At 30.6% G+C, this 24,208-nt stretch overlaps 2 protein-coding genes across 5 annotated transcripts; both read left to right on the top strand.

Annotated features, from left to right (window-relative positions):
- Positions 1-3,401: 3,401 nt before the first annotated feature.
- Positions 3,402-12,674, top strand: LOC107859712 (multiple RNA-binding domain-containing protein 1). Of its 3 annotated transcripts, none has more exons than XM_016704799.2 (15): positions 3,402-3,601; positions 4,240-4,347; positions 4,703-4,817; positions 5,895-6,619; positions 6,746-6,877; positions 7,042-7,131; positions 7,280-7,403; positions 8,012-8,335; positions 8,578-8,642; positions 9,420-9,582; positions 10,974-11,078; positions 11,199-11,300; positions 11,391-11,564; positions 12,045-12,176; positions 12,261-12,674. In XM_016704799.2, coding segments are annotated over exons 1-15 (2,532 nt in total). In that variant the 5' UTR covers positions 3,402-3,599; the 3' UTR covers positions 12,432-12,674. The 3 variants fall into 3 exon arrangements, with proteins under 3 accessions (XP_016560285.1, XP_016560286.1, XP_047263082.1); XM_016704800.2 differs by having other exon boundaries at positions 3,423-3,601; positions 8,012-8,227; XM_047407126.1 differs by lacking the exon at positions 3,402-3,601 and having other exon boundaries at positions 4,333-4,347; positions 5,891-6,619.
- A 7,164-nt stretch (positions 12,675-19,838) lies between these two features.
- On the top strand, positions 19,839-23,725 carry LOC107859714. Of its 2 annotated transcripts, XM_016704802.2 has the most exons (3): positions 19,907-20,065; positions 20,780-21,316; positions 23,303-23,725. In XM_016704802.2, exons 2-3 carry the CDS (start codon positions 20,785-20,787, stop codon positions 23,329-23,331), a joined length of 561 nt encoding a protein of 186 aa, XP_016560288.2. In that variant the 5' UTR covers positions 19,907-20,065; positions 20,780-20,784; the 3' UTR covers positions 23,332-23,725. The 2 variants fall into 2 exon arrangements, with proteins under 2 accessions (XP_016560287.2, XP_016560288.2); XM_016704801.2 differs by lacking the exon at positions 23,303-23,725 and having other exon boundaries at positions 19,839-20,065; positions 20,780-21,498.
- The last annotated feature ends 483 nt before the right edge of the window (positions 23,726-24,208 follow it).

The following is a 24,208-nucleotide window of genomic DNA, read 5'->3' on the forward strand; positions in this document are numbered from 1 at the left end:
TTGAATTTAAGAAATACAAGTGGAGCCACTGAAATATGTGCTTGATTATCATATTGTATCCCTAGAATATGATATAAAGGATCCTATATTAATTTTATTTATATGTGAATAGCATGTATTTGCTAACTAGATCTAAAATTTTATGGCTGTGATTTTATTTTTATGTAGTATTATATCCATTATCATTAGATAAATATCATAAAGATCAAATTTGTATATGCCTAAAATAATCACAGAGTAGTGATATTATTATAGGCTCAAATTTATATTTTATTATACGTTATTATTTATGTTATTGGTTGAAGAAAAGATGATTGATTCAAATCCTAAAATACCAAAAGAATAAGATATTGGATTAGAGTTCCAATGCAACATGATAAAATATTGGGTTCAAATCTAATCGATGTATGTCTAAGACGCCTTTATATGAATAAGACGTTGAGTTTAAATCTCAATGCACCATATTGATGATATCATGATGGCTAAGGCAAAATAATGCGTATTTCATGAAAAGTGATGAAACATGTCCTATTGAAATATGTTCCATTCCTGAAATGAATGTGGTACAAGTGCATAACATGTCTGAATGAACACAAGTGGTTGAATAGATGCACATAAACGTGGAAAGGGACAAAATAATAATATTTTTCACATGTTTGCATGTCTTGATTTAAAAGAGACTATAAGCTATCATAATTTGATAGGCTTAAGACACGATTATATTCCAAACCTGGAGAATGAGAAACTTATTAATGCAAACGTGCATTTTATTGTGATGGTATCATAACTCACCTCCGAATGAGGCATAATAACTGAGAAGTGTAATAGTAAATTTGAAAAATTTACTAAAGAAAAAATACATGTCATGGTAAACTTGTGTTTACTACTGTAAATAAGTTCATAAGTTGATATGAACGAGTGTGACATCTCGAAGATGTGCATATTGAGTATGAGACATGTATTGAAGAATTAAAAGATTCTTCAAGAATTGTTTATATCTCTTGTTCTCATGATAAGTTGGTTAGACCAACTAATATTGGGATTTGATCCCTTAAAATTCGAAAAGTTAAAAGGTGAAAAGGGCTCGTTCACCTATTATGTGATATGTTTTGAAAAGATGCATCAATAAGATGATCATATGTATATTTATTGTCAACCTGCAGTTTGACATTCATAAAGTTGTTTACTTAATGAAATTGAGTTAAGAGCATTATTTTCTGACTGTGCAATCAAGACAATCCATCTTGATGAAAATGGGTTGGCATTTAATGTCTTCAATAAATAGTTAAACCATTGTTAATGAGAACAAAGCTTCATGTTGTTGGTCTGAAATATGATTAGGACTTATATGCATTAGACCAATAAATTATGATTATTTCCTTCCTCTCAATTGGTTCAAGGTCAGGAACCAACTATTCTATCTACTAGTTTTGATATGCGGTATACAATTAATAAATATACCATGATACATAAAAATAGATTCCTCAAAGAAGATGGAGGATGTATGTTAGTTTTCCTAACATGACGGGGGAGATTATAAGCAGCTCTGAAATATGCTAGGAATTATCATCAGATCCACATTCCAAAGATAATTCAAGTCATATGTCGAAAACATTTACTGACTTAAATTTAATCTCATATCTAAGCTGCAAGTGCTCCTATTTTGTGTTCATAAAGGACAAAATCTACGCATGTGTGAAGTGTGGTAGACCAATCGATTCCAAATAAAATAATCCTCGAAAAGGATAAGGAGTAAATGGTCATAATAAGAAGACAATGTGCTCTTGAAAGAGCCTAGGACATAACACTTCATGAAACCTTATGAGAGGTTCAGGTACTTGAAAATAATGAAGTAATGAGATCTCAAAATGTTATGTCACACTGTGAACCAATACGAAATGATATATCATCAATGATATCTTTGATATAATATTGATGCAATATTGTAAAAGATTACGAGGATACGGATTCTATGTTTATTTAAGCATGCTGACGTAGAAACATTTATCAAGTGACCTAAAATGATGCATTTTGGTAAACGTAAACCTTATTTGATTTGCAGTCGAGACACTTGAAGATGTCACACTTGACATGTTGGATATTGTCACTCAATAAAAATCCATATGAAAATCCCTAGAGGATTCAAAATGCCGAAAGCATATAAAGTTTATGGGAAACTTTTTATTATCCTAATAAGAGATAATTTGATGATCTGAGTATCAGTGGAACTCTTGGAGAGTTTTCAAGGTAATAGAAATATTTGCTCAAATGAGAAATATGCAAAATTGAATACGGATCCATTCCGACCTCAAGAAAAGAATGAGGAATTCCTTGGTTATGAAGTGTCATATCTTAGTGCAATTGATGCACTAATGTATATTGCAAATACTGCAAGACTTGATATAACCCTTTTCAATTAATTTGTTAGCAAGTTTGCAGTCTTGATCTTATTGGTCATGTTGATGTTCGGTACTTATCTGACCTATATAAAGTTTGGTCTCAAATAGGCTATGTGTTCATATGTGGTGGTACAACAATGTCTTGGAGATATACAAAACAGTTTATCGTAGCCACTTCATCGAACCATGCTGAGATAATAGTTATTCATGAAGCAAGTCGAGAATGTGTATGGTTGAGGCATAATATATCTCTTTTTCCTTCGCTATTTTTTTTTCCTTCACTAAATTTTTTTTTCCACTGAATTTTTTCTAATAAGGTTTTAACGAGGCACATTATCTATCAATTAAACATTCAAGGGGAGTATTATAAATGTATTTACATTATAGAATATCTATCAAGAATATAGATAAGATTTATCAAGATCTAAATGATATCTATCAGGATTTGAATTATCTGTCTTTTAATGAGATTTGAATTATCTGTCTTTTAGTGAGAAACTAGGAGTAAATTTCTCCTATAAATAGAGGGGTTTTATTCTCTCATTCTCAAGAGAAATAAAGATGTCTCCTATCTTTTCTCTATATGTATCCACTCTTCTTCTTTATTCTTTGTTATTTCATAATACGTTATTAGCATTCTTTGTTATTTCACAACTTTTATTGTTTCCTTAACAATGGAAATTTGGAGTCATTAATTCTGATGATTTCTAATAAGGAAAAGTTTTATCATAAATATATTTTAATTTTTAACTCTTAAATATTAGAAAAAAATAGTGAAAAAATAATTTTATCTAAAACAAAGACTTTTAATGGAGGATAAAAAGTTCAAACAATATTTATTAGGTCGTTCACACTTTTAATATATTACTATTATTATTATTATTATTATTTGCCTGATTACTAAGTATTTTCTACCCTTCTACTTCATAAATAATAAATTTATAGGTTTATAATATTAATAAAATGCAAAAAGAAAATCACAAATAATTAAAAAGATGAATGAATTTAGATATGATGTAAAACCCTACTACCACATTGACCCGACCCGTTTTTCCTACCACGGGATCGCTTAAACCCCTACCGCCAACCCATTCTTTCTCTCTTTCAGCTTACTTTGAAGCTAAACTGTAGGCACATTAACGTCCATTTGTAAAAATATTTTAGCTTTTTACGCTGAATATTGGCAGCTGCAGCACAACAATGTAAGAATTGTTGTTTTTTTTCTTTGTACTAAATTTGAATTTGATGATTTCCCAGAATTAAGTTTTTTTGAGTGTCTGATTGATTTGTAAATGCAATGAATTGAGTTTTCTTGTTCTGGTTTGTAAGGATTAATGTTTGGTTGGTTTATTTATTCAATTTGAATAATACCCAGAATGGAGTTTTGTGTATCTAGTTTTTTTGGAATGCGAAAATTTTAGTTTTTTTCTTGGTGGATTGTAGGAATTATTGATTATTGTGGTTTAAGTTTGAATTTTTATTACACCCAGAACTGAGTTTTGAGTTTCTGGTTGATTTGTGAATGCAAAGTCTTGAATTTTCCTGTTCAGGTTGTAAGGATTAATGTTTGTTTTGGTTTTATTTATTTATTTATTCAATTTGAGTAATACCCAGAATGGAGTTTTGTGTATCTCGTTGTTTTGGAATGCAAAAATTTGAGTTTTTTCTTGGTGGGGTTGTAGGAATTATTGATTATCGTGGTTTAAGTTTGAATTTAAAGGATACTCAGAACTGATTTTTGAGTTTCTGTTTGATTTTGATTGCAAAGATTTTTTTTCTTTTTTTCTTTTTGGTGTTCTTGGATAGTGTTAAATGTTTAGTGTGTATTTTTGTATTGAAGGTCTCGTCTCTGTGTGAAGAATTTGCCAAAGTATGTAGCCGAGGACCGTCTCAGAGAATTCTTCTCTCAGAAAGGGGAAGTCACCGACGCCAAGCTCATGCGTACTTCGTTAAGTTTCTCTTCTCCTCTCTGCTCTACCTTTTCTTTTTTTTTTTTTTAAATAGTAATGTGAGCTGTAGACAAACTCTGTGCCTGAGTCCATAGTTTGTTGTACTGATACGGGTCAAAATGGAGGGAGCCAGCTAGAGAGCATTCATACAGTTAACCACAATTAGTAAAGAACTTGTTGTTAATGACTAATGTACAGTAGCATTTCAGTTTTTCAGTTTTTCATCGGTGGTTTCAGCCAATAATTGATTTTTTGACTGGTATTCACGAATTGCTATTTGATACTGTAGAGATTTTTGGGTATGTTCATGAATTTGAAATTCATTTGACATCGACTGATTGCCACTTTAAGCAGAGATGGAAAGAGCAGGCAGTTTGGATTTGTAGGATTTCGAACGGAGCAAGAGGCTGAGGAAGCTATCAAGTATTTTGACAAGTCTTTCATGGATAATAGTCGTATTATTTGTGAGGTATGTTTTTCTGCTTCAGTTACTATGCTGTTCTGCTTGGGTGGTATACCTATTTAGCAGAAGACGAAAAAGCATATCTCTGTTCCATATTCCATTATTTTGAAATTAGTCGATATATACATTTCAAATTACTCCACCTGTCCTATTTTATGTGACATACTTTCCTTTTTGGTTGTCCAAAAAAAATGACATCTTTGTAATAATTAGAAATACTTTGACTTTAATTTTTTATTTTACTCTATTATAGCCTCAAAACTGGCATGGTTTTTGTTAGACCACGAGCTCCAAAAAGATTTCTTTCTTAAACTCCGTGTCAAGTCAAGCACCGCCAAAATAGCTGGGACACATGAGTATAAAAGATGATGCCTTTATAATTTTTCCAAGTAGCTAGTGAAAGTATCCTTATATAAGTCCTGTTAACTTTATTGCTTTATTCTAATTTACATTGTGAATTACTTGAATCTTTATTTTCATGGGTTGTGGATTATTATTTTTCTAGAGAGTAGCTATATATTGGTGATGTGCTTGAATGATATGTGCGGGGGTGAGAGGTTGACTGGGGATAGTTTCAGGAGAGGTAGAGGTAGGCTGAAGAAGTATTAGCGGAGGTGATTAGAGAAGATATGACACAGTTAAAGCTTACCGAGGATCCGACCTTAGGTAGGAGGTTGTGGAGGAACACAACTTAGGGTAGAAGGCTAGATAGAAGTAGAGCATTGTCTCGCTTGTTCTCACATATGGTAGTCGTCGTATTTCTCCGGTAGTTTCTTGTCCTTCAATTTCTGTTACCAGCTACTGTCTCTTGTACTATAATTACCACAGTATTTTATTGTAGTAGCTATTCCTTTTTCAAAATGCTTTGCCATGATTTCTTCACTTTTCATTAATTTTTTCGATTTGCTTTCATATGCTTTTTCTTGAGCCGAGGGTCTATTGGAAACTCTCTACCTCCCAAAGTAGGGGTAAGGTCTGCATGCACTCTATCTTCCCTAGACCCCACTTGTGGGATTACACTGGTTATATTGTTGTTTTGTTCTTGTGCTTGAATGACACATAAATTCATTTTCATATAGCCAGATTGCAAGGAAAATTGGGGATCCAAATATCCCTCGTCCATGGAGCAGGCACACTTTGAAGAAACAAGAGAAATTGACAAATGAGGATGAGAATGCAAAAGTAAACAAAAGTTCCAAGTCTGCAGGTTTAAAAGGGGACAAAAAGAATAGTAAACAGGAGAGTAAGGATGAGGATCCTCAGCTTCAAGAGTTCCTTGAAGTTATGCAGCCTCGGAGTAAGTCAAAGTTGTGGGCAAATGATACACTAGCAGCTCCATCTCTTGCTCAAAGTAAAAAGGATGGCCATAAGCAATCCCAGGCAAAAGAGACGAACCGGGAAAAATTGGCTACTGATAACTCTGAGTTAGATGAGGTTATTAAAAAAGAGGAATCTCTGTCAGTTAATGAAAATTCTGAGAAACCTGACAGCTTCCATAATGATGAAGTTATGACCGATACAGATTATTTCAAAAGTAGAGTGAGGAAAGATTGGTCAGACTCAAAAAGTAGTGAAGACGATGGTAGTGATAATGAAAGTGACACTGAAAGTGGCAAGAGCAATGAAGATGCAAATACTGGTAATATCCTCAAACCTGATGATACAGAGGAAGTTTTGACTGATGGGTTCACCAGATCTAACAATAAATCGCTTGAGCCTGCTGACCCTTCATCAAGCGTTATGGATGAAAAAGAAGAAGATCTGGAGAGTGGACGATTATTTGTTCGTAATCTTCCTTACACCACGACGTAATACATCTTTGTTCTTCTTTTTTCCTTTATCCTTTTTTTTTCTGGGTGATTTAGTTAACTCGATATGTTGACTTCAACAAACCTAATGTATGTTCTTGCCAAACAAATGGTTTTATGACTCAGGGAAGAGGAGCTGGAAGAACATTTTAGAGCATTTGGCAATGTCTCACAGGTTCATATTGTTGTTGACAAAGATACAAAGCGGTCCAAAGGATTTGCATATGTTCTCTATGCATTACCAGAATCTGCTGCTAGGTACCTGTCAATCAGCATCCAAATTCTAAGCTACTGCACTTTTTACCTGCAAGAAGCACACTGATATCCGTGTTATAAATTCTGAGTCCCTTGTATACGTATGTATGTGTCTATTTTTCATGTTCCAGTGCTTCCTTGCATTGCTTTTTGATTGTTTCTTCCAGGGCATTAGCGGAGCTGGACAGTTCAATTTTTCAAGGACGATTACTTCATGTCATGCCAGCTAAGCAGAAAATTTCTCCAGAGAAGATAGAGTAAGTGTTGTTTTACCACGCTTTTCAATGTTCATATCCATTAGATTGTTTGCTTATGCATATATGTCGAGAGAAGCTCTCCTTTTTCTTTTTAATAATGTGGGATCTACCTTGCTATTATAAGATTGGTTCATTTATTACTCTGTAGGACAGTTGATAATACCAAGCAATTTTCAAAAACATTTAAGCAGCAGAGACTACAGGAAAAGAAGGCATCTGAAGCTAGTGGAAATACACAATCTTGGAATACTCTTTTCATGCGGCCAGACACCGTATGTACACTATCGAATGTTATAATTTAGAATACTTTTTCTTACTATTATGAGGGTTGGTTCTGTCATTTTAGAATTTTAATCTATGTTTTGCTAAGACACACATTCTTATCCACATTCTGCGCCACATAAAATAATACAGAAATTTATGCATAAACTCTACATGGATTATTTATGAGGAAAACGATAACTAACATCTGAACATTGTACAATTTAATATGGATTTTTATGTGAAGCTTAAATTTCCTCAATCCCAACCAAACATGGTACAAATTAACTTTGGGATTTTTTCTTCCGGGGGGTGGGGGTGGGGGTGGCTTTGTACATCAACTTTTACAGCCCCTTGATGCTTGCTGTAATAGACTGGGTTTATCTTTTTTTACATTTGATCTGATTTGAGTTATTTTTGTTCCTATATTATGCTTCTTGTAAGATGATTTGGTTGTTCAAATCTTTGTAGCTATCCTAACTTGTATAATCAGTTTTTGAAATGCTTCAGGATCTTTAATTACTGCCCGTTTGGGTTGAGTATGCATTCTACTGTGTCAGCGTTTGGACCTGTTCTTGAAAGTAAAAATGAGCTCCTTCTGTTCTTTGAAATTTTTTAGGTTGTCGAGAATATTGCAAGAAAATTTGGTGTTAGTAAAAGTGTTCTTCTTGATAGAGAAGCTGATGATCTTGCCGTACGTATAGCATTGGGTGAGACTCAAGTGATAGCAGAGACGAAAAAGGCTCTTGCAAAAGCTGGGGTTAATATTGCTTCACTGGAAGACTACGCTGCTGGAAAAACTGATGGAGTGAAACGAAGCAATCACGTTATTCTAGTTAAGAACTTGCCCTATGGTTCGTCAGAAGGTGAACTTGCGAATATGTTTGGGAAGTTCGGGAGTCTGGATAAGATTATTCTTCCTCCCACCCAAACCTTAGCTTTGGTTTGTGCTTTTATCTTTGAAGCCTTTGGTTTGAAATGACTTTTCTTGTAACTATAATTGTTCTTTATGTGCTTTGTGACTTTTCCCTACAATAGGGTGATAGTCACTCCTTTCCTTCAAAATCACTACCTGCAAATATTTCTGATTTGATACTAATAGACCAAGTTTCTGTTTGTGTAAATAGACATGAATTAGTTGGAAATAACAAGATTGTTTGCTGCTTCTGTGATTATTACAATCAGGTTGTCTTCCTAGAACCGGCAGAAGCACGCACAGCTTTTCGGGGCCTAGCATACAAACGTTACAAGTAAGTGTATATATCCGTTTCTTGCTTTTGATACCGCGGTGATTTTTGTAGTTGAACAAGTAGCTGTATATGTAAAGACAATTTCATGTCATGACTGATAACTAAGCAAGATTGGAATAGCTTTAGAATTGGGATAACACATAAATACTCTCCTCAACTTATTGTGAATATTCATCTATACTTTTTAACTTTGCTAGTGCCCTATTACACCCAACCCCCAAAGGGCCTTTTTGAAGTTGAGTAACTACCAGATGTGTGTTGGGTGTTGAAATAACACCACTTACTCCATATACTTTGAAGTTGAGTAACTTTGCTAGTGCACTCACCACTTAATTTTTGTTCACCTTTTTTTTCCATATACTTTGGTTATTTCTTCCTCCACCTTTGTTCAAATGCATTAAGCGGACTCTCCCCCAATCTAAACTTTGCGCCTTCCTCTCACTCCTACTCCAATAATTCCTTGTCAATGATTAGTGATGTCGCCCCGTATTCTCGAAACAAGGTGCATTTTATGTTACCTCGGATCCTGTTAGTGAGAGAAGACTCAAAATTAGAGGGAAGCCATGGAAAGAGAAGGGAATTCCATTTTTTTTTACTTTGCTTTAGAGAATTGAGAAACCTTCCAATTTTTTATTTTGCAAGATTGAGGTTTCTCCTAGCTTGCTTTGTTCTTTCTAGCATATATCAGTTTTGCTGCATCTCATATGCAATATATTTTGATTCAGTCTTGAAAGTTTGGAATTATGAAGTAAATTTTGTCCCTTTGTCCTGATGCAGAGACACTCCCCTTTATTTGGAGTGGGCTCCTGGGAATATTCTTGATCAAACGAGTGATTCCAAAAATGATTTTATTGTTGGTGAAGATGATGTAAAGAGAGTGCTCCTGGAGCAACAAGTGGAAGGAATAGCAGATCCAGATGTTGATCCTGATAGAGTGGAGGTATATAAACTGTAAAACCCATGTTTCCCATCTTTATATAGAATGTACTTTGGTGCTAAGTCCCTACTGTTGTATGAGTCTACTTGCGAGCTGTTTATATCTACCTGTATTGTATAGACTAATACCTAGCTAAGTTTGTCCTCGTCAATCTTTGCTTGTGGATTATTTTTCTGTTCGTCTCCATTTGCCAGCAACCGCAAATGAAGCTTTGTTGAGGTTGGCACTTCCATTTGATCAATAGTCTATTATTATATGCACTTCTGTCGCCCTGACATGTGTCCCACCATATGACACAAAGTTTCACTTTATGAATGCCATTTTAGGAGTCTGTCATGTTGGTACATTTACTTTAGGTTCAATGTTTGTTAGGAGTCTTTTAGTTTCGATACAGATGCTAGTAGAAAATGTAAAGAATCTCTAGTGCTAGAGAAACCAGATCAAAATCGTAGAGAGACGAGCTTGAGTGGAGTGGCATCTAGCATGTGTTGAGGACTCATACAACTGACCCAACTAGCATGAGATTGAGGCGTACTTTTTGTTTTTGTCGAACACAAAAATGTGGAAGATATTACAAATTTAAGTGGTTTTGTTTTTGTTGAACACAAAATGTGGAAGATATTACACAAAATGAGGAGTGGCATCTAGCATGTGTTGAGGACTCATACAACTGACCCAACTAGCATGAGGTTGAGGCGTACTTTTTGTTTTTGTCGAACACAAAAATGTGGAAGATATTACAAATTTAAGTGGTTTTGCTTTTATTGAACACAGAATGTGGAAGATATTACAAATTCTTAAACGAACTCTTACATTTGATTGATACTGGTAACGTACTGGTATATATAAAGTCACATTTTCAGAGAAATGAAGAAACCCGGCTATGCAAAAATCAAATTTACAGACAGCCTATCAAATCGATTAGAGAATCTGTTTCCTCTAGTAGTATGTAAGACTTTTTTGAGAATTTCTACTAGTATGTAAGACTCAAACTTAAGTCTACATATTTATTCAAGTTTTTAGTTTGCTGGAAATTAACTGTGGCCTGCATATGATAGGTCCCCAGAAAATCAGAAATAAATAATTCTCAAATATGAACTGTACTCTTGTTGTTGTTGTTGTTGTTGTTGAACTGTACTCTTGGTAGCAGCAGACTATTGAATACACATGGTCACATGACATGCTGGTTCAGCTGCTCCACTATTGCCAAAAAATCATGCTACCTGTACCAAAAACCAAAAGAATTCAGTTATTGGAAATAAGTATATAGTGAAGAACATTGCAGTTATAGAAATTCCTTGTTACTTCTTTGTTTGTTCTTATAACTGCCTTGATTTCTCAGGTTTGTTTCTTGTTTCATTAACCAATTGATATTCTTGTTGTCACCTTTCCAGTCACGATCACTGTATGTCAAGAACCTAAATTTCAAGACATCAGATGAGAGTTTAAAGAAACATTTCACTGATCACATAAAGGATGGGCGAATATTAAGTGTGAGGGTAAGTTCTTGTGGCTCTTTTTTATGCTGAGACGCCAAGTATTTAGCATAGTATTTCCTTCGTGCTACATGAAAAAATAACTAGTCTTCCTCCAACACCTGTTAATATTATTCTGTGAAGGTGAAAAAGCATGTAAAGAATGGAAAAACTGTCTCGATGGGTTTTGGATTCATTGAGTTTGATTCTGCTGATACAGCAATCAATGTTTGTAAGGATTTGCAGGTAATCAGTCTGATTTTTGTTTTAACATTTTGTCCATACATTCGGGCTCCTACAAATAGCGTTTCATCTTCCCCTCTTCTTGTCATTCAGGGAACTGTTTTGGATGGGCATGCACTTATAATGCAACTTTGCCACACTAAGAAGGATGATCAACTACCAAAGAAAGCTGAGAATGATAAGAGTTCGACTAAGTTGCTTGTTAGGAATGTTGCTTTTGAGGCAACTGAAAAGGATCTCAGGCAACTATTCAGTCCATTTGGGCAGGTACTTCCTCTTAAGTGTTGTTAATGTAGGGTGATACTAAGTAGTAGAAAATAATACTAGGTTTTCCTGTGTTGGAAGTGGCAAAGCTAGAAGTTAATTGAGGATAAGTATGTCTGTGGGCACGAGGATGCATTATATCCTGTGCATTTCCATTGAGTCCATATGAGAGACATTTATCCATATGTAAGTGGGCATGTAGAATTCTCTCCGATTTGTAATGCTTTTGTTCAAAATTCCAGGTGTAGTGGAATGTGTCATGAAATTTATTAGTGTGAAAAATGTTGATATAGACAAAATGATGCGTGGTAATTGGCAGATGATCTAGCCACTAGAAGCTAGGGCTAGAAAAAAAAAAAACATTATGATGGTTACTTGAAAGTCTGACATATATGTTATTTTTGACCTGCATTCATCATGTTTCACATAGCGTCTTATTTCAATGTCCTTTCCGTTGACCTCAAAATTAAATTCATCCTACAGATTAAGAGTTTAAGGCTGCCAATGAGGTTTGGGAACCATAGAGGATTTGCATTTGTAGAGTTCGTCACTAAACAAGAGGCAAAGAATGCCATGGAAGCTCTATCCAATTCTCACTTGTATGGGCGCCATTTGGTATGTGATCTTGCAATTCTCATAGTATATATCTACTACCTAAATATCACCAAGTAATATGTTGTGGTGCATGTTACATCTCAGGTTCTTGAGAGAGCCAAGGAAGGTGAGAGCTTAGAGGAATTACGCGCTCGCACAGCTGCTCAGTTTAGTACTGAGCAAAATGGGTTTCAAACTACTAAATTATCAAAGAAGAGAAAACAAATGGCTATATTGGATGAAGGGAGTTTTAAATTCGAGCGAATTGCTGATTAAATACTTCACAACTCCCTTCAAATCCCCAATTCACTTGTCCTGTATAGGTTAAAGCTACTAATTCTGCAGTATTTATAGCCCAATAGTACTAAGATGAGAGCTTGTTTAATCAATTTTGTTCATTAATGTAATGTCTTGACATCCTCTTCGGTTTGTATTGTAGATCATGAAAAGTTTGCTGTCAGTTTGTGACAAAAAAATATCAAAGTAGTAGGTAAACAAAGTTTGATCCTTTGGGATGTTTCTTATGGATTACTTTAATAATGAAGATAGCATTCTTGTCACAGGGGGGTAATGTAGAAATGCTATTTCTTATCCACCATAACCAAAAGAAAAAACTTAAATCATCTCGAGTTTAGAAGGTGAATTTCTTGGTTAGAAAAAGAAGGGCAACAAAGGGTCGATTTAAAAGGAAAAAAAAAAAAAAAAAAACAGAGTGGCCAGTGTGAAAACATGGACAATTTTTTAATTTGAGTCAAAAAAATTTCCTGCATTATTAGAATGACAAAGAAAATAAGAAAAAAAAGTGGAAGGAAATGAAGGAGGACGGCAAACAGGCGTTGACGTCCTAGTTTTAAATACTTACATAAATTTTAAGTGATATATCTCAAAGAATGTGATGTATTCTTGTTGAATTTTTTAGAATTTTAAAAGACGTTGGAATAGGAAGTAATTAACATCAAAAGAATTGAGATTTGCGTAACTTTTACATTATTTATTCTGCTCTAGAAAAGTGCAAGGAAATGAAGGAAAATTTAGCGTCTTTAGAAAATTCTCCATCTTTAGCAAAATAAGAACAAAAATTTGCGTACATTTTATCTTTTCTAAATTTCATCTATACGTGTTGACAGTTTGATAACATTTTCTTTTCTTGTTAAAATAGTTCCTTCTTTTGGTCGTGACATGCATAATTGGAAAAGAAAAAAGAATCAAGTAAATTGGTAATAACGACATTGCAGAAATTTACCTCAAAAAAAAAAAAAATTATTGTCCCCTTTAAACTATATATCATCGATCACAATCATTATTCATCATTATATAATCACCAATCAGCACTATATATTATATAAACTATCGTCATCATTCACCATCACTATAAGCTATTACTATCATCCACCACAACTATCAGTCATTGTGACAAGGAGTAACCATCAATCACTACTCTCACAACTATCATCACCAATAGCTACACCCTTAACACCACTATTTGCCAATATATCTTCAATCGACACCCACAATCACTATCGCTAGCCATCACTATCATCAACAGTCATATAATGTTTATAGTAAATTAATTTAATTTTTTTTATTAAATTTTACTCTATAATAGAAGCGGCAATCTTGACCATTTTAGAGTCGGCCTGGCTGCTTCAGCTGCTTCAAGCGTAATTTTACTATATCACTCCTAATTAATTATTATAAATTATTTCATTTAAGTATTATAATATTAATAATATTTAATAAAAGAATAGTTTTCAAAATGACTACTAAATTCCTCAAAGTTCCATTTATTATTATTCGAGAATTTTTTTTAGCTGTTTCAATCGTAATTTTAATGTATCACCTCTAATTAATTATTATAAGCCATTTACGTATTAAAAATTAATAATATTTAATATAAAAATAAAACAAACATTTTTTACATGTCTGCTTCAGTTGGTTCGACATAATTTTACTATATCACCTCTAATTACTCATTATGAGTCATCTAAGTATTAAAAAATAATGTTAAAAAATTATTATAAAATCATCTAAGTTTTAAAAAACTAATAATATAAAAAAATATTAATCTGCCAAATATTTTTCAAAAATAGGTAAGAAATACTATACATCACAATAATTAGCAACTAGAAAGTTTAGAGTCAATTTACTTTCTTTGGCACATCTTCATTGGTCCTTTCCTTTGCCTTCATTTTTTCATCTATTTTAATTTGTTTGTCTTAATTTTTTTAATTTGTTATATATTTTTTTTAAAAAAAACTTGTAAATCACAATAATTAATAAATTAAAAATTAAAAACATATAAATATTTGACTGACTTTCAAAATTATATCATTGCTACTTAAATTGGAATAGAAGAAAAAATACCATAGATCACAGTAATTAAAAACTTAAATTATTTATAAAATATAATTGACTATCAATAGTACAAAATTTTAAACAAGGAGTGTAACATATATTATTTAAAATTTACATAAAACTTATTATAAATTACAATATTTAACAAATTAAAATATCTAAAAAAAAATTATTATATATTTTAAAAAATACATAAAAGTGCTATAGATCATAATAATTAACAAATTTAAGACATATAAAATATTTGATTGACTTTTGTTCAATTATAAAAAAATAAGCACTTTGATGAAGATTTATAGTATCATTCAAGTAAATACAGATTAAGATCGTAGAAACATGAGCTTGTGATATAGCTACACCTAATTCCAGACCGGTTAATGCAAGAACTATAAATAAAGGACCAAGATCCCCTATGAAATATAATTGAATATCAACGCCACAAAAGTTAGGACAAGGAGAGTAACATATATTTTTTGAAAATCATATAAAAAACATTACAAATTACAATTGTTGACAATTTAAATTATTTTTTTAATTTTTTTTTTATATATTTTTAAAAAATACTCAAAAAGATACTACAAATCATAATAATTAATAATTTTAAAAATTGTAAGGATATAAATATTTGGTTGACTATAGAAATTATATCAGTGCTACTTAATTTGAAATTAAAAAAGATTATAAATCTCAATAATTTTAAAAGTTAAATTATTTTTAAAGTATAATTGGCTATCGATGCTACAAAAGTTTGAATAAGGAGAGTAACATGTATTATTTAAAAATTACATAAAAAATATTATAAATTACGATAGTTAACAATTTAGAATATTCAAAGCATACTAAAGATATGATTGATTATCTATATTTTATTTATGTCACATAAATTGAGACTAAAAAATAATATATATTGGGCCCGTGCCAACCTATTTAAATAAATTTATATATTCAAATATTGAAAAATAAATAACTTTAATTATTTAATATTCATATCTTAATTACTTAGTATTCTGGTAAAATATGTGTTACCACCAAACAAATCTCATCATTTTGTGACTTAATCTATAATATATTAAAAGTGTGAAGCCCGTTAAAAAGTGATTTGAATTTTTTATCCTTCATTAAAACACTATACAATAGACAAAATCATCTTTTCACTATTTTCCTTAATTTATTATTTAATTAAATTTTTATTTTTTAAAGTCAAGAAATCCTAAATTATACGGTAAAAGAAAAATATATAGAGAATTAATATTGGTAAATTTTTTATTTCCTTCTACATGTAAAAAAAGAGTCTTGAAATATTTGGTAGAAAAAAGATCCTAAAATATATAATAAAGAGAATAAGAAAAGATTTAATAGTAGAAGACTTTAAGTAAAAAAGAAAAATAAAATCTCACCTAAAGTTTTAGAAAAACCATTATACGTTTTCTTTTAATGTTATGATTTTAATTCCTTTAAGTAAAAAGGAAAAATAAAATGTCAACTAAAGTTTTAAAAAAACTATTGTACGTTTTCTTTTAATGTTATTATTTTAATTTCAAACTATATATATATATATTTCTTTTCTATATAATAGAAACACTAATTTCGACCAGTGCTTCATCAATTGCTATACTATCCCAAATTATTTCAGAATTTACTATATTACTCCTAATTAATTATTATAATTCATTTAAATATTAGAATTAATAATATTTTTTTATTATATTATCCCTAATTAATTATTGTAAGTCATTTATATATTATAATTAATGATATTTAATTAAAAAATAGACATTTATGACTTTTGTTTCAGCTGCTTTAACTGTGATTTTACTTTATCATCCCCAATTAATTATTATAAGTCATTTATGTATTAAAAAATTAATAATATTTAATTAAAAAATTAGATGACATGTCTACCTATATTACCTCTAATTGCCCCGTAATTTATTATATTACCCCTAATTAATTATTATAAGAAATTTATATATTAGAATTAATTAATTATTATAAGTCATTTATATATTAAAATTAATAATATTTAATTAAAAAAATATTTATAACGTTTGTTTCAGCTCCTTTAATCGTGATTTTACTATATCATTCTTAATTAATTATTATATGTCATTTATGTATTAAAAAATTAATAATATTTAATTAAAAAAATAGATGCCATGTCTGCCTATATTACCCCTAATTGCTTCGTGATTTATTATATCACCCCTAATTAATTATTATAAGTCATTTATATATTAAAATTAATAATATTTTTTTTTACAATATTACCCTAATTAATTATTATAAGTCATTTATATATTAGAATTAATAATATTTAATTTAAAAAATAGATATTTATGACGTTTATTTCAGATGCTTTAGCCGTGATTTTACTATATCATCCCTGATTAATTATTATAAGTCATTTATGCACTAAAAAATTAATAATATTTAATTAAAAAAATCAGTTGCTTCATCATTTACTATATTACCCCTAATTGCTCCATGATTTACTATATTACCCCTAATTAACTATTATAAGTCATTTATATATTAGAATTAATAATATTTAATTAAAAAATAAATATTTATAACGTTTGTTTCAGCTATTTTAATCGTGATTTTACTATATCATCCCTAATTAATTATTAAAAGTCATTTATGTATTAAAAAATTAATAATATTTAATTAAAAAATCAGTTGCTTCATCATTTACTATATTACCCCTAATTGCTCCGTGATTTATTATATCACCCCTAATTAATTATTATAAGTCATTTATATATTAAAATTAATAATATTTTTTTTATTATAGTACCCCTAATTAATTATTATAAGTCATTTATATATTACAATTAATATTATTTAATTAAAAAATAGATATTTATGATATTTGTTTCAGCTGCATTAACCGTGATTTTACTATATCATCCCTAGTTAATTATTATAAATTATTTATGTATTAAAAATTTAATAATATTTAATTAAAAAAACATATAACATGTCTGTCTATGGTTTCGACCAGTGCTTCGTCTATATTACCACTAATTGCTCCGTAATTTATTATATTACCCCTAATTAATTATTATAAGTCATTTATATATTAGAATTAATAATATTTTTTTATTATATTATCCCTAAATAATTATTATAGGTTATTTACATATTAGAATTAATAATATTTAATTAAAAAATAGATATTTATGACGTTTGTTTCAGCTTATTTAACCGTGATTTTACTATATCAACCCTAATTAATTATTATAAGTTATTTATGTATTAAAAATTAATAATATTTAATTAAAAGAATGGATGGCATGTCGGCCTATATTACCCTTAATTGCTCCGTGATTTATTATAGCATCCCTAATTAATTATTATAAATCATTTATATATTAGAATTAATAATAATATTTTTTTACTATAGTACTCTTAATTAATTATTATAAGTCATTTATATATTAGAATTAATAATATTTAATTAAAAAATAGAAGTTTATGATGTTTGTTTCAACATCTTTAACCGTAATTTTACTGTATCATCCCTAATTAATTATTATAAGTTATTTATATATTAAAAATTAATAATATTTAATTAAAAAAATCAGCTACTTTGTCATGTACTATATTAACCTAATTGCTCGGTGATTTATTATATTACCCCTAATTAATTACTATAAGCCATTTATATATTAGAAATTAATAATGTTTTTTTATAATATTACCCCTAATTAATTATTATAAGTCATTTATATATTAGATTTAATAATATTTAATTAAAAATATATATTTTTATGACATTTATTTCAGCTGCTTTAACCATGATTTCACTATATCATCCCTAATTAATTATTATAAGTTATTTATGTATTAAAAAATTAATTATATTTAATTAAAAATAGATGAAATGTCTGTCTATATTATCCCTAATTGCTCTGTGATTTACTATATTACCCTAAATTAATTATTATAAGTCATTTACATATTAGCATTAATAATTTTTTTACTATATTACTCCTAACTAATTATTATAAGTCATTTATATATTAGAATTAATAAAATTTAATTAAAAATAGATATTTATGACGATTGTTTCAGCTGCTTTAACCGTGATTTTACTATATCATCCCTAACTAATCATTATAAGTCATTTATGTATTAAAAAATTAATAATATTTAATTTAAAAAATAGATGACATGTCTGCTGCAGCTGCTTCAACCATAATTTTGCTAAATATCGCTTATAATTAATTATTATGAGTCATCTAAGTGTAAAAATTTAATCATATTTAAAAAAAAAAAATAGACATAAAATGATAAATTAACTCTTGATGTATTAAATTAAGTTGACCTCCTTCAACCGTGATTTTACTGTATCACCCATAATTAATTATTATTAGTCATTTATGTATTAAAATATTCATATTATTTAATTAAAACATTGGTTTCGACATGGCTGCTTCAAGAGCTGCGCCGTAATTTTAATATATCACCCCTAATTAATTATTATAAGTCATTTATGTATTAGAAAATTAATAGTATTTAATTAAAACAAGAAAAATATGTGTTTATGACATGTTTGTTGCAGCTGCTTCAACCATAATTATCTTTGAGAAGATGATCCAAGACTTTGTGTTAATTGAAGTATCTTTTGTTCCAGTTTTTATATGAAATAATCCTATGAATATTAGTTTTACATCTTTTCTATATTTTGTAGCAGGTCTCAATTTTATCATCAAACAATTAAAATAACCCGACTACACGACACATTACACCTTTTTATCATGTGGAAAAAAACTATCTTATAAAACTTCACTCCTTAGCGAGTACCGTCAAATAGTTATTATTTAAAAAATTATCGTTTTAAATCAATGTACATTTATGTTTGTATCTCATCAATATTGAATATTGGTGCTAAAAGATGTCTATAGTGTTGGATCTGTGCTGACACGGGCCATGCACCTCTTGTATATATATATATATATATATATATATATATATATTATGTTATAATCTATTTAAAGTGTGAAGGGCGTTAGAAATATCGCTTGAACTTTTTACCCTTCATTAAAAGTCTTTTCTTTAGATAAAAATCATATTTTGACTTTTTTTTTTAATATTTAATAGTTAAAAATCAATTAAATATATTTATGATAAACCTTTAAAACTTTTTAAGAAGATTTAAAAAGTCTATAAATTTACATCTACAATATATTAAATTCATTAACCATTTGAAATTTATGATGATAAAATATACATGTGCTTATAATAAAATATATATTTTAAACTTTTTACAATTCATTAAAAAAATTATCTAATTTTAAATAATCAAAAGTTAATTGCACGTGCAGCTAAACTAGGAATTATACAAATTTCCATTGACAAAGTGAGGAGTATATTCTTTCAAATCCTCTAACCAATTTACAGCGGAGTTGGTAGTCCAAAATATTTCAAGAAAACTTGTTTCTCTTGTCTTGTTTCCTTTTAACCCCTTTTGTCCACTCTTTACATTTCTACTACTCAATTCATTTGTTCACCATATATTACCTGCCTTGTCTCCGTCTTTTCTCAACTGGGTATGCCTTCAAATTTCACCTAATTCTGTGCTTTCTTTAGGGTTTCTCATTGTTTTCATTAAATTCAATCATTCTTTTCTTTGTGGATTTACTTTTTTAAGTGTGTTCTTTATATGAGATCCCAATTCACTTTGTGGGGTTTTTAGTATTTGATAATTTTACTTTACTGTAAGTGATATTATTATACTTTGTTGCTTTGTTAGAATTACTAGCATCATCTGTTTTCTTTGTGGGTTTTCTTTAATTCTGCTTATTGTGTACTCATTTGGATCTTCCTTGTTACTGTTTTTTTTGGTGGAACTTAGTGTTTGGAATTTAGATTTGTTGCGCCCTTAAATAAGTGGTGTTTTTAGCTTGAACACACCCTTAACCAAACTACTCATTCCTAGAAAACAAAGATTGTTTTTACTAACTTATCCTTGATAAATACTTTGGAAAAGATAGTACTCTTTAGTAGTTTCTTGCTTATTTAAAACTCTTTTTATTTAAAAGAAGTTAAAAATGAAGGAACAACATGAATGTCTTCTTGATTATCTAAAGTACTACTTATTTGGGAATAAAATCAAAAGGCTGAAAACCACTTAATTTAGGAATGGAGGGAGTAGGCGGACATTGATTATAAAAGTTGGCGTGAATTTCCAGGTTCAGTTTGTGATTCTGTTAGTTTTTAGTGCTTTCTTGATTTACTTTTGCGTTTGTTCTGAATCTTGATAGAGGCAATGTCGCAAGGCTATGCTATTGAGCTCTACTTTGATCCTGCACTGGAAAACCAGGTCCTGAAGGCCTGGAATGTATTGGCTCGGCGCCAGATTAGCACTCAGCTTATTGAGATTGAGTCTAGACCTCACATTACCCTCTTCTCGAGTCCCAATTTTGATCCATCAAAGCTTGAGAACATTGTAAAGAATTTTTCGTCCAAGCAAGAATCTTTGCCTCTGTCCTTTGGTTCAATTGGAAGCCTCCCAAGTGATGACAATGTTCTATTTCTTGCCCCAACACCAACTTTGTCTCTACTTCAGTTCCATTCACAGCTGTTTGATGCTATGAAAAAGGAGGGCATTGAGATTGCAGAGGAGCATCGTCCTGATACGTGGATTCCTTATTGCCCGGTAGCTGAAGAGGTGCCTAAAACACGTATGGGGGAGGCATTCACTGTTTTGAGGGATCTGAAATTACCTGTTGCTGGATATGCAATGGAAATTGCACTTGTCGAGTATCCTCCAGTTCGTGAAGCATTTTCTTTTGTGCTTGGTAATACAGTTGAACCTTGAGGTTTCAGACATGTAATTGTGTTGATTTTAGTTTAGGCTTTTACCTTTCATATCCTATATAGTTGCTCTTGTAGAACCTGATATAGATGGTTAAGAGTGTTATTATCGTTGCTAAATGGTCATCTGCTTTGATGAAATATTAAGTCATTTCTGATTCTTTCCTATTGTTCGTACTTGCATTGAGATGTTGATCTCTTATGTCAGTGTTGGTGATAATAACATGCTTATTTTTTTTTCTTATCTATGGGAAGTCTCTGGTCGACCTATATTAGCATAGAAATTTTATTTGCTTATGTGTTCTATCTTATAAATCATGAACATTGTTTGGCTTACGTGTTCTACTTTGTAAGTCTTGAATGTGGTTCCTTTCATTCAAATGTAATATGTTTTAGTTCTTGTTAAGTTTAGCAAGTTCGAATCATGTGAGGTAAATTTGCTTTTGTTAAATAATGTTGAGTATAAAACTTGCTTGCGTTTAAAAATGTTCTCTTATACATTACTGCAGTACACCTTCTAATTTGCAAGTCTCAAAGATCATGTGCTTTCTTTAGATTGTAATATATCCTGGTGCTTGTTGAATTTAATATGATTGAATCATGTGAGGGGAGTACAGAAGCTACCAGTTTTGTATGGTTGGTAAATCAAATAGTATTTGGAGAAAACATGAGGCAGAGTTGATTGATGTACTAGCTGAATAAACTGGATAAAAGACAAGAACAGTCCATTATGTTTGACGTTGGTTTTGACTAACCCTTTTTTTTTTTTTTTTTTTTTTTTTTTAAATTTTAATAAAATTGAAAAAAAAAAAAAACAATCTATTTTTTTTTACGTTTTTTTTTAATAACCTTTTTTTTTTTTTTTTTTTTTTTTTTTTAAATCATGGCTTCATATAGTCCTTTAAGTGTACACCTGAGAAATTTTAGTCCTTTATGTTTGCCACAGTTCTTTTTATTACATGATCTGGGTCCTCCCATACTAAAACAAAATGGAGGGAGGGATCCTATTTGTACCATAAAGCCTGTTCCTATTGTGAATTGATAGTATACCATGCTGTCTTCAGCCTTTACACCTTGAATGTTGCATCAAAAAGCCAGAAGCCATAGACATCTGAACTTTTACAGCTATCTGTTCTCTTTAAACACCTAGAGTTTCTTCTTCGCAAAAGATCCTACAGATATAAGCAGGCAGTGTGATCCATGTTCTATTCAGTGATTTTCTAATTCCCCAGTGCCCCTGGTGGATAACGATTCCTTCTTGTTTTAGGCGTTACGAATGACATAGTGAATAAGTTCTAGAGTTGTCTAGCTGTTGTGCAGTTCATGGCCTCCTTGTTACTCAAATACCATCTGCTAAATATTATCACACACTTTGCAGTAGATTGCATTGGGTTAGGCAGACATCGTGTTTAAGAAGCCACGTGAAACATGCTACTTAAGATGGGGCTTTACTTTTCCATATGTGACTCAAGGCAAGCGATATTGCTGTCCAGATCATTGTTTAGCTCCCTGTAACATGCCAACTAACCGTGAGAAACTCCATTCCTTTGCCTTTCGAATGTTAGCTGATCAGCCTCTTTTGCTTTTACTTCGCCTTCTCATCTTTTTACAAGAGGGCAATCCTTGCTACTAAGCAGCCAAAATTGAGCAATTTTGGTCTCTATTATATTTAAGACGCGCAATTGTATGTTGGAACCATTTATATTAGAGAAACCGTTGAGACTTACTTCTTTTCTTCTGGTGCTGGTTTGGTCTGCTTCTACTGGTTTTGGGGGTTCTTCATAATGTATGGATTGAGAGAAATGTTCTCCTAATAGTTTCTTCAGTTTAAACAGTTCACATGCTTATCAGGGACCTGTTCTACAAAACATATAGGACCAAAACTGCCCAAGTGTATGTTTAAAGGATTATTTTAAACAAACCCCCTAACATAAGGTACTAATTTTGTTATTTTTTCACTTAACTTCAAGGAAAATGCCATAAGACAATTAGCGGCTGATTATGCTTTGGAAATACTGGATTGATCACAGAGGGGTCTTGCTCAAATGTATATTGCTGTCTGCTGCAATTTTGAATCTGTGAAGCTTTTATTTTCATTGTAGAGAACTTTCAAGTTTAAATTTGTAGCACAGGTTAACTTCTTCTGCATTTAACGCACACATTGTGAACTTGGTTTCAGTAGGATTGAAAAAAAAGACCCATGATTTGTTAATAGCATCTAGAGTTTCTGTAGCATCTTATGTAATTGTACTTGTGTCTAATAAATATCTGGTGTTATCTATTTGGAGGTACTCTTGAGGTTATAGTAATTAAAAGTGTATCGTTTGTATTACACTTGTACTGGTGTGCTCAAACGTGAAAGATCCTAATATAATGGTATAGTATTCTTTCCAGTTCTATTGTATACCAGGGAAGGTGACTAAAATATATATATTGATTGGCAGATTTCTTCCATTTTGGTCAATCTTTTAGACTATGACTGTCACTTTTCTTATTGTGGTGTAATTCCTGATGTCTGATGATTGCTATATATTGTAATAGCAATTGATGAGAGCGAATTGTTTGGCTTATACAGTAGAGAAACTTAACAATTTTAGAAGTGGATTATAGGCCTGAGAAGGCAGTAAATGAGAGATGGTAAAACTTTTATAGCAAAATTCTGGATATCCTTTTAAGATTTCTGGTTTACCATACTCTGAATTTCAGATACCTATTCGATGTTCGCAAATGCTTAACTATCTTTGCATAATATGAAGTTTCTGCATCTGGCAATGTTGGCCTATTGGTTATCTTGCAACTGATCTCTATAGGTTGCGCTTCCTTGTGTTTTACTGCATGAAAGCATGACTTGGTCTATGAAATGTCGTAAAGCTCAA

Source organism: Capsicum annuum, chromosome 2, assembly GCF_002878395.1.
Source record: "Capsicum annuum cultivar UCD-10X-F1 chromosome 2, UCD10Xv1.1, whole genome shotgun sequence".
NCBI classification, from domain to species: domain Eukaryota; kingdom Viridiplantae; phylum Streptophyta; class Magnoliopsida; order Solanales; family Solanaceae; genus Capsicum; species Capsicum annuum.

What these genes read in the sequence shown, in the direction of transcription:
- LOC107859712 (XM_016704799.2), top strand. An exon ending in ATTTCTCCAGAGAAGATAGA is followed by an intron (nt 7,132 to 7,279) that starts GTAAGTGTTGTT and finishes ATTACTCTGTAG; the next exon opens with GACAGTTGATAATACCAAGC. An exon ending in ACTTGTATGGGCGCCATTTG is followed by an intron (nt 12,177 to 12,260) that starts GTATGTGATCTT and finishes GTTACATCTCAG; the next exon opens with GTTCTTGAGAGAGCCAAGGA.
- LOC107859714 (XM_016704802.2), top strand. Translation starts at nt 20,785, where the DNA reads ATGTCGCAAGGCTATGCTATTGAGCTCTACTTTGATCCTGCACTGGAA. An exon ending in AGCATTTTCTTTTGTGCTTG is followed by an intron (nt 21,317 to 23,302) that starts GTAATACAGTTG and finishes CTTAACTTCAAG; the next exon opens with GAAAATGCCATAAGACAATT.